The 14107-nt window shown below is 41.4% G+C and overlaps 1 protein-coding gene across 17 annotated transcripts in view; it reads right to left on the bottom strand.

Annotated features, from left to right (window-relative positions):
* Window positions 1-7058: 7058 nt before the first annotated feature.
* Window positions 7059-14107, bottom strand: part of tns1a (tensin 1a) — a 95324-nt gene continuing 88275 nt past the window's right edge. For 15 of the 17 annotated variants that reach the window (XM_037762180.1, XM_037762187.1, XM_037762190.1 and 12 more), the window contains 11 exons: window positions 13565-14100; window positions 13386-13472; window positions 13091-13219; window positions 12907-13002; window positions 12750-12827; window positions 12524-12595; window positions 11587-11613; window positions 11136-11304; window positions 10739-10807; window positions 10615-10644; window positions 7059-9986 (listed from right to left, as the gene is read on the bottom strand). In XM_037762180.1, the coding sequence (XP_037618108.1) occupies window positions 9857-9986; window positions 10615-10644; window positions 10739-10807; window positions 11136-11304; window positions 11587-11613; window positions 12524-12595; window positions 12750-12827; window positions 12907-13002; window positions 13091-13219; window positions 13386-13472; window positions 13565-14100 (1423 nt within the window). In that variant the 3' untranslated portion in view covers window positions 7059-9856. The remainder of the gene's footprint in view (window positions 9987-10614; window positions 10645-10738; window positions 10808-11135; window positions 11305-11586; window positions 11614-12523; window positions 12596-12749; window positions 12828-12906; window positions 13003-13090; window positions 13220-13385; window positions 13473-13564; window positions 14101-14107) is intronic. The other 2 variants (XM_037762185.1, XM_037762197.1) reach the window with 1 other exon arrangement.

Here is a 14107-nt window from a genome sequence, read left to right as displayed (position 1 = left end):
TGAGCTGACGTGGAATCGTGACGAGGAAACGTTTGAATCTCTGTGTGAATTTCTCCTCGTGGCGAACCAATATTCTCCCAAGCTATAGGGGGCAGTGTATCGAAAAACTCACGTCCACAGCATGGTTTCAGCACGGTTTCAGCATGGCTTCCATCCATCCCCGTTGTTAGAAAATCTTGGATGTGCACGGACACGGAAACGGTCATGTCTAGAAGGTAACCCACGATTCGGGGAAACTCTCACAAGGTGGTTAACGTTAGGTATTTATCTTGAATAGTTTAGGTTAGGAGAGGTCGTCAGGGAATCTCGCGAGAAGTTTTTTTTTTGTCTTGCAATTTGTGGGTTGCCTTCGAGACACGAACGCAAAAAAAACTGCCATACAGGACCCCTCACTGAAGATATACAGATATACATTAAGATATCCTGTTGATGCAGAACTCCTAGTGTCCTAGAAGAATTCCTGCTATGTCGGACTCCGACACATTTACAGGGTGAAGTTTACAGATCAAGGAATTTACAGCATATACAGTGTATGCAGGGGTGTGCGAATGTGCATATTTGTCTGTCTGATTCTTCAAACAAATTGATGAAAATGGACAAAAAGCAGAATAGTCGTCCAAGTTTTGGAAGAATATGCAGTTTTAAGAGTGCAGAGGAGATAAAAAAAAGGCGTGTTACGATAGACACTTTATGCAGTTTGTCTAGCAGCTTGGTCTCTGAATGAATAGTGTTGAGGGGTGTAAGTTCCACCGTTGGAGGAGATCGTCTCGATTCTTATTGCCATTGGCAGAACTCATAGACTAAATAATGGTTGTGTAATGGAATCGGTGCTGCCTTAAACACGGGAAATAAATGGTGGTGGTCATGTTCATTCATGCTGGTAATCATCACTGCAAAAACCCATTCAAAGCAAAGAAATTATGAACTTTGGAAAAGACACTGACCGTGTTGCATCGATCCAAGATTCAAAACCACTTGTGTGTGTCTGTCTGGTGCACTCAACGTTTTGATACTGGGCAACCATTGAGGAGAAATCACTCCCGCTCTGGGAGCACATGTTCGCCTCAGAAGGAGATTTCCAGCCAGATGAATCTTCAAGTTAAAGGTTTCTTTTCCTTCTCTCTGTTTTTGGAAATATTTCCAGAAATAAGATCTCAAATGTGGAGACAAAAAGGCGCCTTGTATATACATGTCACATGAATAATATCACCTAAGGAAAATACTCCCAATAAAAGCATCTGAAACAAATTACGCAGGTAACTCCATACATTGTGGCTCTTCATTGCTGGCCCGAGGACAGGCCCTTCCCAAAGCCCCGAGGCTCCTCAAGGGCCACGTCGTAAAACAGAAACACTTACGCCCCGACATGACTCAAGTTTGGGAGTATTCACATTCATGACGGTTTATGTCTGTGTGGTCATATAATGTGCTGATCTCGAGTCTGTATGCTAAATTTGAAGCTGGAGCCAGGAGACTGTTAGCTTAGCTTAGCATAAAGACTGGAAACGGGGGGAAACAGCTAGCCTGGTTCTGTCCAAAGGCAGCAAAGTCCACCTACCAGCACCACTAAAGTGCTCTAATTAATCAATGTATCCTCATACAACGGTTCAAATGATTACTTACAAAAAGCTATACCTCATTTGAATGCGTCAAAATAAAACTACTTACTTAGGTTTAGGAAAAGATCAACTTGGTTAGGTTTAGGCAACAAAACTACTTAGTTAGGTTTAGGAAAACATTGCAGTTTGGGTTAAAATAACTCCAGAAGTGGCGTAACTTAAGTACGGAAGTTACGTGACAAAAAACGACTTAGTTAGGTTTAGGAAAAGATCGCGATTTGGGTTGAAATAACACCGGAAGTGGCGTAACTTAAGTACGGAAGTTACGTGACAAAAACTACTTAGGTTTAGGAAAAGATCGAGATTTGGGTTCAAATAAAACCAGAAGTGGCGTAACTTAAGTACGGAAGTTACGTGACAAATAAATTAAAGTTGACTTCTGGTTTCACACGGAACAAGAACACCGGTCTCCTGACGCGGTGATACTTCCAGGTTCACAATTACGTGGATTACATACTAAATGATTTTGTGTGATATGCACAAATCACAGTGCATTACTTTTTTCATAGGTATAGCCACGCCTTAATTCATTAATTATATCGTGTTTGATCTGTATTAAAGCCAAAGTGTAAAAATGACAAGTAGCAGTGTTATAAAGGGTACCACGCTTGGCTTAGTCTTTATGCTAAGCTCACCTAAACCTCTTCCGTCGTCTTTGAAAGTCAAATCACTCGGCCAATTACTCAAACAAATCTCTAAGACCACAAAATAACCACAACTTCTGCGTATCTTTTTGTGGCAGAGACAAGAGGAAACATTATTCTGATCCTGGCGGGATGAAACCTGCTTGTTTCCCTCCAAATCTACATCTATGCTTGACCGAGATGCCTCATCTCCACTGAGTCTCATAACCCTTTAAAAAAGCTGAACTGGATTTGAATCCTCGTACGTCGGCGTTGCAGATATGAGCGCTGATTGGCGCTCTGATACGCGGTCGTTGTTCCGGAGAGATTTCACACGAGCGTGAAGCTGAAAGGGAGTCAGTGAGCTGTTGCGAGAGACACGACGAGAGTCTAACGGGGCGCGCTCTGCAGCTTTTGGCGGGAGAACAGCTGGCCCGTTTCAGAGCCGGGCGCTCGCACCGGACCCAACATGTGGATGTGAGGAGAAGCCCAGTGTACCGTTTCCACCCCTAATTAGCCGGCACTGTTATCTTAAGGAAAGCCTCAGGAGCTGTGGATCGTTCAAACTGCGGATGTGACAGCGGTTGGGAGTGTTTTCTGCAGCAAATGGGCTAAATCAAAGCTTCTCCTGGCGGCGCACGAACACGAGAACATCACTGATGAGCTTTTAATAATTTCCTAAAAGGCTTCTCTTCATCATCATCATGTCAGGGATGTTCGGAGGCAGCAAAAAGAATTTAGCGTCACTTTGTAAGAAGCACCTGCTGCTCTACAGAATATTAATCACTCTCATGTAATCTGTTTTCTATATCTATGAAAATAATAAGTCCTCTTTGGGAGGTAAAAAAGAACACGGAGGAGGTGGAGTGCGAACCAAAACAAGCAGGTTGATTTTTCCATTTGATAAGAGCAGAGTGGGAATTTTCCCTTATTTGAATATTTACAGTCCAGTGGCATCTGCGTGTGCAAGGGGTCAGGTTTTTCCAAAACGACTGAGTGAGTGTGTAGGAAGGTCATACTTGGGTGAGGTGCCTCTCACAGACGGCTTTTGGCCGTGTTGCATGAAAGCGATAAAAAAAGAGTTGTAGTTTCAACATGATCCCATACCACAAAACTGCATTCTCAATTATGTTTTATGGGAAACATATTTTTCTCCTGGATTACGGTCACATTATACTTTAAATAGTTTTAAACTTAACATTGTAAATTGAAACAAAGCAAAACGAGACAAAATTACTTGGTTAGGTTTAGAGAAAAAACATAATAATTTTACCTAATAAAATAACTTGTAAGTGTACTACTTGAATACTTCTTGGGAATAAATTGACCCACTTTTTAGTTTATAAAAGTATACTTTTAAGTATACTTTAGAGTAGTAAACTTTGAGCACTCAACTAGTTTACATCCAAGTCGTATTTTGTATTGCAACTTTAATATGTACTAAAAGTGAACTTATAGCTATACTGTTAGTTTACCAGTTATATACTTGCAGCCCACTTTTTAGTTTATGAAAGTACACTTTAAAGTATACTCTCCGTAAACTACTAGTTTAATAGTTGTTACTGCAAGTATACTGTAAGTAAACTTATAGTACTTAGCCACATATATTTTTCTGTGTACTTTTCAGTATAAGCCCTGTGTACTTGACCTTTTCTGTATACTTGCCAAGTACACTTAGACTTTTCTGTATACTTGTCGGTATAAGCCAAGTGTACTTGGACTTTTCTGTATACTTGCCAAGTACACTTAGACTTTTCTGTATACTTGTCGGTATAAGCCAAGTACGCTTGGACTTTTCTGTATACTTGCCAAGTACATTTAGACTTTTCTGTATACTTGTCGGTATAAGCCAAGTACGCTTGGACTTTTCTGTATACTTGCCAAGTACACTTAGACTTTTCTGTATACTTGTCGGTATAAGCCAAGTGTACTTGGACTTTTCTGTATACTTGCCAAGTCCACTTAGACTTTTCTGTATACTTGTCGGTATAAGCCAAGTAAACTTGGACTTTTCTGTATACTTGCCAAGTACACTTAGACTTTTTTGTATACTTGTCGGTATAAGCCAAGTATACTTAAGTGTATTTCTGATAGTACATAAAAATACTCTCTTATTTTAAGTTTAAATAAGTATACTAATTGCACACTTGAATAAACTTCTCTTTGGTTAGAGTACAGCGCCACCACCACCATTCACTGTGCTTAAAATAAATCTGACCATTTCTATTGAACTCTACTAAACTAAATTGAAGGTTTTATCGACCAGATCTGTTGGAACTGAAGAGACGTGTTTTAGTTGATGAGGAAAGTGCTAAAAATGCTTCGTCAAGGGTATTTGAACCTCGGTAGATCACTAAACTTCTGATACTCCTCTCTCTTGCCGCATGTTCTTTGGCGTGGAACACCTCCAGCGCACCAGACAGGACGTCATTCCAACACCGCGGGCTTACCTCCCAGCCCTCCTCCTTCAAACACGATTTCAAAGCAGAGAGGCATCTGGTCCTGATTTTTAATTCGATGAACTGGCCGCCGATCGAACCCCAAGCCACCCGGTATCAGGGCGGACTCTAACCGACCGCGCCGCCTGCTCTGACGTTTGAACTCTCGCTGTGTTTTTATTGCCTTGACGGATTCTGTCGTTTTGAGTTTTCTCTCCGTTTCATGTTATTGAAATGCAAAACTTGTAAAAGAAAACTTTGCTGTCAATGGATTTCCTTGTTCAAATAAAGGTGTCGAATCAAATCAAATCAAATCACAGCGTCTGCGGCCAGCCCGTTACCTTTGCATCTGAGTGTCAACGTATATGTGGTGGTGTCTATGAACTAAGCCAGGACCCATGATGCACATGGTGAGAGCGCACCTCCCTTACAGCTCATAATGTGCCACGGCGAAGCAGAGAGCGACAGTGCGCGTACGTAATGTGTCAGGGGGGAAGTGTGTCATGCATATTTGGGAGTTTGAACACCGTCTGCAGCCGTGAGAACCTCACAGAGTTCTGATTATGTTTCTTTATTGCCTGTCTCCGTGTCTCATGCCTGTGACTCTCGTCGGTTCTCAGGCGTGGCGGGGCTCGGGCCTTCCACTTGGAATCAAACACCGAACAAACAAACAGACGGAGCTACTGCTTGGAGAGCTTTCTTTGTTGACTCTGGAGTTCCCCCGAGTGGCTCAGAGGCTCGGCCACAAACACACACCTGCTATCAATTTGTTTGTGTGGGTGTGATAGTTGAGCTCCGGAGGGTTTTATTTACTGGTTGTGGTTGAAACTCATTTTGTTTACTACCAAATCAGTAAGTTACTCACATGGGGAATTAAATATAATTAATAGCTCTCACAAAATGACTAAAGACATAAATAAATAGCGGGGATGTCCAGACTAAAAGTTCAACCCGGTCTCGCGGGAAGGCACGTCAATAGCACCACATTACACGGATACATTCCGCGTGTCATGAGGACACATTTTGGGCTTTTCGTGTGTCATTTGTACGCCACGAAACAAAACTACGGTAACATCCACAGTTAGGCTGAGGCAAAACCACTTTGTTAGGTTTCGGAAAAGCATCACGGTTGGGCTTAAAATAAAATAAAATACCTACGGAAACAACATAACATCAGTACGGAAAACGTGACAAACACGCGACAACCATCAATGACGTAATTTGCAAAACTAAAAAACATGTGACAAACGTCACTAATGGAACTTGCAAAACTAAAAAACGCGTGAAAACACATCACAAACGTAAATTGCAAAACAAAAAACATGATAAACACGTGACAAAGGTCAAAAACGTAACTTGCAAAACAAAAAAGATGTGACAAACATGTGACATACATCAATAACGTAGCATGCAAAACAAAAAAACATGCGACAAACGTCACTAATGTAATTTGCAAAACTAAAAAAGATGTGACAAACATCACTACAAAACACGCCATAAACATCACTAATGTAACTTGCAAAACAAAAAAAACGCATGAAAACACGTCACAAACGTAAATTGCAAAACTAAAAAACATGATAAACACGTGACAAAGGTCAAAAATGTAACTTGCAAAACAAAAAACATGTGAAAACACGTCACAAACGTCGATATCGGAACTTAAAAAACGTGGCAAACGTCATTAATGTAACTTGCAAAACAAAAAAAACACAAGAAAACACGTCACAAACGAGGGGAAAAGTATCGTGTTGCAGATTTCTATTTGATGTATCACAAATACGTTTGCAGTGATAGTCCGCGGAAGTCCGCGTAGGGAGGTCGGGGCGATGGATGGGTCAACAAACAAACAGACTTTCACCCAGGAAACTGTAACTTTTTGTTTTGTTTTGTTTCAATTTACAACAATTAATCACATGTTTAAAAGTGCAAGAAAAGAATCGTGGAGAAAACACGTTCCCCTCAAAACATAACTGAGAATGCAGTTCAGTTGTATGGGAACATGATTTTAATTTTGAACGGTCATTGCAAAGTTGTTTGATATGAGAAGGTTTGGATTTCAAAGAAATGGTATTTCTTATGCCCCATTTGACTTGTGTGAAGCACTTTGACTGAAGTTCACCTCCTCACATGAGGGACACACACTGCAGCATGTTGAGAGGCAGCAACTCTCTAAATAAACTCCCACAAGGTGTCACATATGAAACCTAACGAGGCGACTTCAGCCCGGAGCTGCACACCTGACAGAGAGAAGCTCAATGATCGAGGTTGATATATACGGAAAACAAAGAAAGGACCAAATATACTGCCTCAAAACAAGCTTTTGGCAGTAAAATCCTGAATTTACGGAGTCACAAAACACCCACAGAGCGTTAATGTAACTGATTTGTATTGCTTTAATGTTTTTTTTTTCTCCTTAGGAACAGGTAAGCCATGACAATATAATGTAAATGATAAGCGCAAACAAAATCTGAGACCCTTTTGTACATTCATAGTAGCACATTCATACAACAAGTCCCATGTGTACATAGGGGTCACAGAAATCACTTCTTTTTCTCTGGTGACTCTTGACTCAAAGCCAACAGGTAAAATGCAATTTATTTATTTTTTAAATTTAGAGATTATCTCTCCAAAAATGACTAAAAATGGCGTAAAGCTTGTTAGTAGTCGATTTAAGTGCACTGTACCTCTTTGCTCTCAATAAAGCGCCACCGTACATTCCTCCATTCGTTAACACTGACCGTTTAAAAACTGCGATGATGCGACAATGACAATTTTTAAAGAATAAATAAGAATAAATAAATCAGTGACTTTTTTTGAGAGGGGCCCGAAGAAGACACCTTTTGGCAGTCTGACAGAGCTGTGGAGCTTTTTTAGCGTCACGGCGAAGCCAAATGGAATATTTTCTTTTGGTATTGTGAAGTGCTTCTTTGTTTGCACACTTCCCAACTGGGGCACCTGTTCTCTTCTTGGAGGTTGGAGTCAAATGAGTAAAAAGTCCATGCTTTCTTGCAGCTGGATGTAAACCCCTAACCCCTGTGTTGACCAATAACACACTGTTTTTCTTTAATTTGCCGCTAAAAGCTGAGCAAAGTGTGAAACACAAAAAAAAAACACGTAAAAAGCAGCCAGTCAGCATTAAAAGTGTTTGAATCTTTGGCAAAAAAAATCATAAATGGAACTGTCATGGGTGCATACAGCTGTTTTTCATATTGCATTTTTGAGGTTGGCTTCCCTTTAACCTTAAACATCTACGACGCCTCTACGAGCGCCGTTTCTGCTGCTGAAACGGCGCCCTTTGAAATGCTCCATGCAAAAAGTCTATCTCATTCATGCCTCTACCTCGTTCAAAAAAAAAAACAAAAAAACATGACGAGCCGAAAAAACAAACATATACATGTACAAAGTAATGTACACCATATATTCAAACACATTTCAAAATCGTCAGACTTTGAAATCATTAGCCAAAATAAGTATTTTTTCTCAACCCAGTAGGTAATCTTCTTTATCTAGACTGTACAATATATGTATATATGAGTAATCATGAGGGACCAAAGCAACAAAAATAAATACTTTTTCGCTATGTCACCTTTCAAAGTAGTATATCTATGTACATTTATATCAATTTTTCCTTAGCTTATTGTGAATGGTTGAGCGTGTGTTCAACAAGCAGGCATTTTTGCGCACAGTGTGTTTTTCTTTTTTTTTTTCTTCTTTTGCCCTATCTCTATCTAAATGTAAATTTCGACGACACTGCGGAAGGAAAGAACCTTGATACAGTGAAAGGTAACCCTGGCTCAAATGGACCAAAAAATAAAAGTCAAAATAGAGCATCTCACCATCATGTGACTACTTCAACAATGGGTTGTCTACTTCTTTTTCAAAGACTCCGAGAAGAGTACAAAAAAGTTGTATATTTTTCATGCAGTCTTTTTGGACAAGTCATACAGCCATCGGGGGGGGTGTGCTTGTCTAAAGGTTTTTAAAAGTCATTTTCAGCGTAGAATGATTTCAGTGATGTTGAATGTAGCTATGAGGGAGGGGAGGCGGGTGGGGGGAGGGGGTGCAATCTGGGACAACAACATGCATAAAGAACAGTGCATAGGTCCAGGTCATCGGGCCAGTCCCTGGTGATTTCCAGTGTGTTTCAGTGGCAGCGTCTATCAACAGATCCACTACTGCAAGCATGAGTCTATGGGTGGGTGTGGGAGGTGTAGGGGGGGGGGGGGGCAAGCCTGAAGGAGTGGCGCCATCTTGTGGACAAACTCTCCCGTCTGCCATGCGATCAGGTTTTTCCCAATGAGTTTTTTTGTAGAGAGATCAGGCTTGGATCCGGAGGCCGATGATGGTGATGCAGGTGACACAAAGTGAACCTTTTAAAGCGTGGCGTTTTTCATCTTTTTTTTCCTCTTCTTTTTAAAAGTCTGGTTTTGCTATGCGCAGTTTTAGATCAGTCGTTGTTTTCACTGCAGAGCCCTTTCCAACACACAACAAGACCCGGTAAAAATGACCACTTCTAAGGATTTCACAATGATTTTTGAAATTTTTTTTTTTTTTGTGGAAGGTAGAAGAACCAAGCTTAAAGATCAAGCTAACATGCATAAGGTCTTCAGACTCTGTTTTGCTAAAAGCCATCGAGGCCAACTTTTTTCCTGAAGACGTTTTTTTTTTTTTTTTTTTTTTTTTCGACACTTCATCTTTTGAAAAGAGGAAATAATAATGGCTTAATAGCTACATCATTCTTGCACTTGTATTGCAACTACCTTTGGTAAATCAATCAACGAAAACGACAACAGAAAACCCTGAAACACACGAGTCCTTCCACGTTCCTCGACTGAACTTAGCATTGTTCCTTTAGTCTTTAGCTACCTTCTAGTACAGGTTTGCCCTGTTTAGTACGTGTTCTCCCTTCTCCACGTTTGTCACGTTCACGGCTCCTACGCCACAACTTCCTCTATCGCCCGCACTGGATCCACGACGAAATCCTTCAAATAGAGACTCTTCCGAGAAAAGACAAACCAGCAAGGCAGAGAGAAAAAAGAGAGAGAAGGGAAACAGAAACAAACCGACAGGAAACAAAGATAAAAAAAAAGACATCATCGTGTCCCGGCGAAAAAGACACCGATGATGGAGGAAGATTTCAAAACGGCCGCTGCCATTTGGACGTCAAGGGGTTTCACCGCTTCATCATTTTGGAGGCGAAGCTGACGATGGCGGAGGCGGGCTGGTCCGGGTCCAGCTCAGCGAACAGGTGGCTGACATTGTCTGTTGTGCTTCCTTGTTTCCTCGCCACGAATCCAAAAAGCCTGGTGGGATTAAAAAAAAAAAAATACCTTCAAGTTAGTATTTAGAATTTTTTCTGATTTTCTAGCACAAAAATAACCTGAAAGAATTGTATATAATAATAATAATAATAATAATATTAATAATAATAATAATAATATAATATATTGTCATATAAGTAATATATTTTATATAGTTTATTGCAGGAGTGCTGGAGTTAACATAAATTTACATTTGCTTACATATGATGTTGTTAATGCCTATATCATTCCTACAATATTTATATATGTTATAGTGGAAATAAGTCAAATTGATTAAAAAATTAAATTATAAATTAAATTAGAATATAAATCAAGAAAGTTAGATAAAAACAAGGAAAAAAATTAAATAACAAAAAAAGTTTTAAAAACAACTACAAAAGAAAGAAAAATAAGGAAAAAAACTTTAAGAATGAAAAATGTATTAAAAACGTAGAAAATAAATAAATAAATAAAAAATAGAGATGAAAAAAAGGGTTATAAAACAAGAAAATAAAAAAATAATGAAAAAAACGTTTTAAAATCCAGGAAAGAAATTAAAGAATGAAAAAAATAAGTCTTCTGAGAGGCATACAATACCTATTCATCCTAATTATAAAGTATTTAAACTTACTTCACTGAGCCACCTCCTTCTTTGCCCCATCTACGGAAAGAAAACAAGATTTAGAAAAAAATAAAATGATAAAAAAATAGTTTTCTGTTAATGATATTGGGACAAGAAAACGGGAGTTTCTTACTTTCTGTCCTGGGGATCAATGTCACAGTAGGTTACCGTGTTGATGGGATAGTGTCGCCTGAAGAAAAGTCTGCGGCAAGAGGATTGAAGTTATCATGAGTGAGTTCAGCAAAGCACACATTTCTATATTTATGTATTTCATGTATCTTCAGTTCCTCTGGCTTGCTGTCTGCTACAGTGTCTTCTTCAAAATCACCACTTAGTGGCGCCAAAGTAAGACTTTTCTTTTTGCAATCTCCTCTGATTTGATGTCTTTATCGTCATGGTGATCATGACACGAGGAGGTTAATTGATTTTTCAGGCTACATTTCTACCAATGTGTGCAACAATAAAGCGTTATTATACAGTGTTGTGTGAAATAATAACGTGTGCTCCCTGATCTGAAGGGAAAGTCTTACTTCCTCTGGCTGTCGGTGAGCGTGATGCCCTGCGTGGACACTTTGAAGTGAACGGTGGTGGCGTCGGGCAGAGGGTTGCTCGCCAGCGTCTGACTGATGGCCTTGGCGATGGCCTGAGGCCCCGTGAGAGACTCCATGTCCACAGAGTTGATGTAGAGGACGTTGCACGCTAGAGGTGAACAACACAGAGGCACTGTTGAATCAAAACAGATAGAGGAGGGAAACTATGTGCATGCAGCTCGGCGTGAGGGGATATGGGAGTGGTGTGAAGTTTCTCATGCTCCGCACAGCTGGTCACTACATGATCTGTGACTCTGACTTTATTGTGCATGCAACTTTCAATTGAAATGTTCAGTTTAAGTTCAGATGCAAATAAAAAAAAGCATTGTTTCTGTGAGAGCAGGCATTCAAAGTGCATGATGGGAGCAGAGCAGTGCAAACCAGTATTTACCATGGGCGTCCTCAGGAACCTTCTGAACTGTAAGGTAAGGGTGACAATGTGTGAGCACATTCACTGATTCATGAAAGGTTTGATGTAGAAACCATACGAATGTGTTTAGAAATGTTTCTGTTTTTCACAGACTGATCTTTTGGTTTGGAAAGTGACTTTAATACTATAATTAGTCCCTCAAAAGAATATTCCTAGATGCTTTCTGACATGATGTGGGAAGCTAAATCTGCAGAGTGACACTGTGGGACTCTCCAGTGTAAAAACCTGTGAAAAGCAGCTCTCGCCACAGGTGAATTGCGGTGAAGCTTACTCAACTTTATTTATATAGCACCTTTCATACAGTCATGCAGCGCAAAGTGCTTCACAGAGCAGCACAGACAAAAAAAGAAAACAAAAAAAACAATAAATAGAATTTTGTCGAGGAAAAAAATGGCATTTTCAAAGGGGTCCCTTGACCTCTGACCTCCAGATATGTGAATGAAAATGGGTTCTATGGGTACCCACGAGTCTCCCCTTTACAGACATGCCTACTTTATGATAATCACATGCAGTTTGTGCAAGTCATAGTCAAGTCAAAAATGAGTTTGCCATGTTATGATTGAGCATATTTTTATGCTAAATGTAGTACCTGTGAGGGTTTCTGGACAATATTTGTCATTGTTTTGTGTTGTTAATTGATTTCCAATAATAAATATATACATACAATTTGCACTTATCAGCATATTTGTCCACTCCCATGTTGATAAGAGTATTAAATACTTTACAAATCTCCCTTTAAGGTACATTTTGAACAGATGCGATTAATCGCGATTCATTATTTGAATCGATTGACAACCCAAATGAAAACCAGTGAATGATGAGACACCTTAAGTAAAAGCCAGGCTAAAAAAGATGCGTCTTTCTTTTTAAAAGTGTCCACTGAGGAGGACATGGTTACCTGCTCCCTGCTTCAGAAGTTCAACAAGTGGATCAGTAGGTGTGGCGAGCTCCAGCGCCTCTTCATTTGGGTCTGTGAGAGACAGAGTAGAATATAGAAGATCAATTATTAACACTCAACAGATGATTTATTGTGGAGACAGACGCCAACGTGCATCAGTAAATATATGCAGTAGTAAATGTTGTCGCAGTGAGACACAACTGTTTATTTCAAGGGTAAAGCTGACCTTTAGCGGGGATCATCAGCTTACAGGGCAGCGCCAGCGGAGTCATGGAGTGTTGGTACACCAGAGCAGAAAGACAACCTGCGAAACACGAAGGAATCTCTCTGTTAAAACTAGATCACTTTGATATCAAACACTGATCTACGGGACGTAAACTCACCGAAGTAGGGCTCATTGGGACAGCCCTTCAGACGGACGCCTTTGGGGCTCGTCTCAATCAGGAAGTGCCTCACCAGCTCGTTGGTCATGTCACCAACTGGGGAAAACAGATTTAGATAGGATCAAGAAGATCACTTCTTACTTCAAAATGTTACAAAACAAAACTTTCAAGTTAGTTTCTGTACCTTTTTTGGCCTGCTGGATGGTCGGTGGGGGGCAGGCCACCTTCATGGCGAGGCCGTAGGCTCCGCGGAAGGAATGGCTGTCTCTTATGATGAACGCCCCGGGCTCCCTGTCCTTCAGCACGTTAATGGCTGAGGGACGGAAAGAAGAGGAAGAAGAAGAAGCAGGAGGATGAGGAAGAAAGGGAAATCCCAAAAGGAAAGGAAAACAAAGTGCATTAGAAGACTTTAAGGGGATAAACAGAAAGCAGATGAAAGCAGAATACACAGTCTGTTGTTTGGAGTCTCTAACCCTCACCTTGCTCTCTGGTGATGTCTGGCTTGTACCAGAACTTGGACGTGTCCTGCACAAACTTGACATTCATCTTAATGTCTGGATAACCATCTGTTTGGACCAAAGAGACAGGGAGAATGATAGCTGGAGAGGACACAAACATCCTGTGAGGTAAACTATCGTGTCGCGTCTCCGCGTCTCACCATATATGGACTTGGAGACGTCTGGGAGTGTGTGCGTGCCAGACAGGTTTGGCGTGCTGCCGCCGCTGGCCGGCGTCAGGTTCTTGTTGTCCGGCCTCTCCGCGTCTCCGCTGGACATGTGCCTCTTCTCCGGCAGCTGCGGGGAGACGGGGAAGGCGGGCGTGGAGGGCGGCTGGGCGCTCCCCTGACGGGAAGCGGCCCCCAGCTCGTCGGGTGTGCTGTGGCCGCTCGCCGCTGTGCGTCGCCCCATCAAGGGGCTGGGAGGCACGCCACCTGTTGCTGTTTTACGGCCGATCAGGGGGCTGCCGACGGGAGGAGGGTGTCTGCCCAGGGACGGGCTGGCTTGACCTAGGCGTCTCTGGAGGGCGGGGCTCGGCGGCGTGTTGGTGGCCACGGTGCGGTGGAGGGTGTTGGGGCTGCCGGGGACGGTGTGGACGCCCATGATGTTGACCTGGGAGCCCTCGGGGGACGCGGGTCTGTGAGGGTAGGAAAGGGCGGGGCTGTGCGGGGCAAAGTCTGAAGAACCAATCCTCCTCCTGCAGA

This window comes from Sebastes umbrosus, chromosome 24, assembly GCF_015220745.1.
Source record: "Sebastes umbrosus isolate fSebUmb1 chromosome 24, fSebUmb1.pri, whole genome shotgun sequence".
Lineage (NCBI taxonomy): Eukaryota > Metazoa > Chordata > Actinopteri > Perciformes > Sebastidae > Sebastes > Sebastes umbrosus.
The sequence above is the reverse complement of the archived record's forward strand: the minus strand, read 5'-3'. Positions and strand labels throughout refer to the sequence as shown.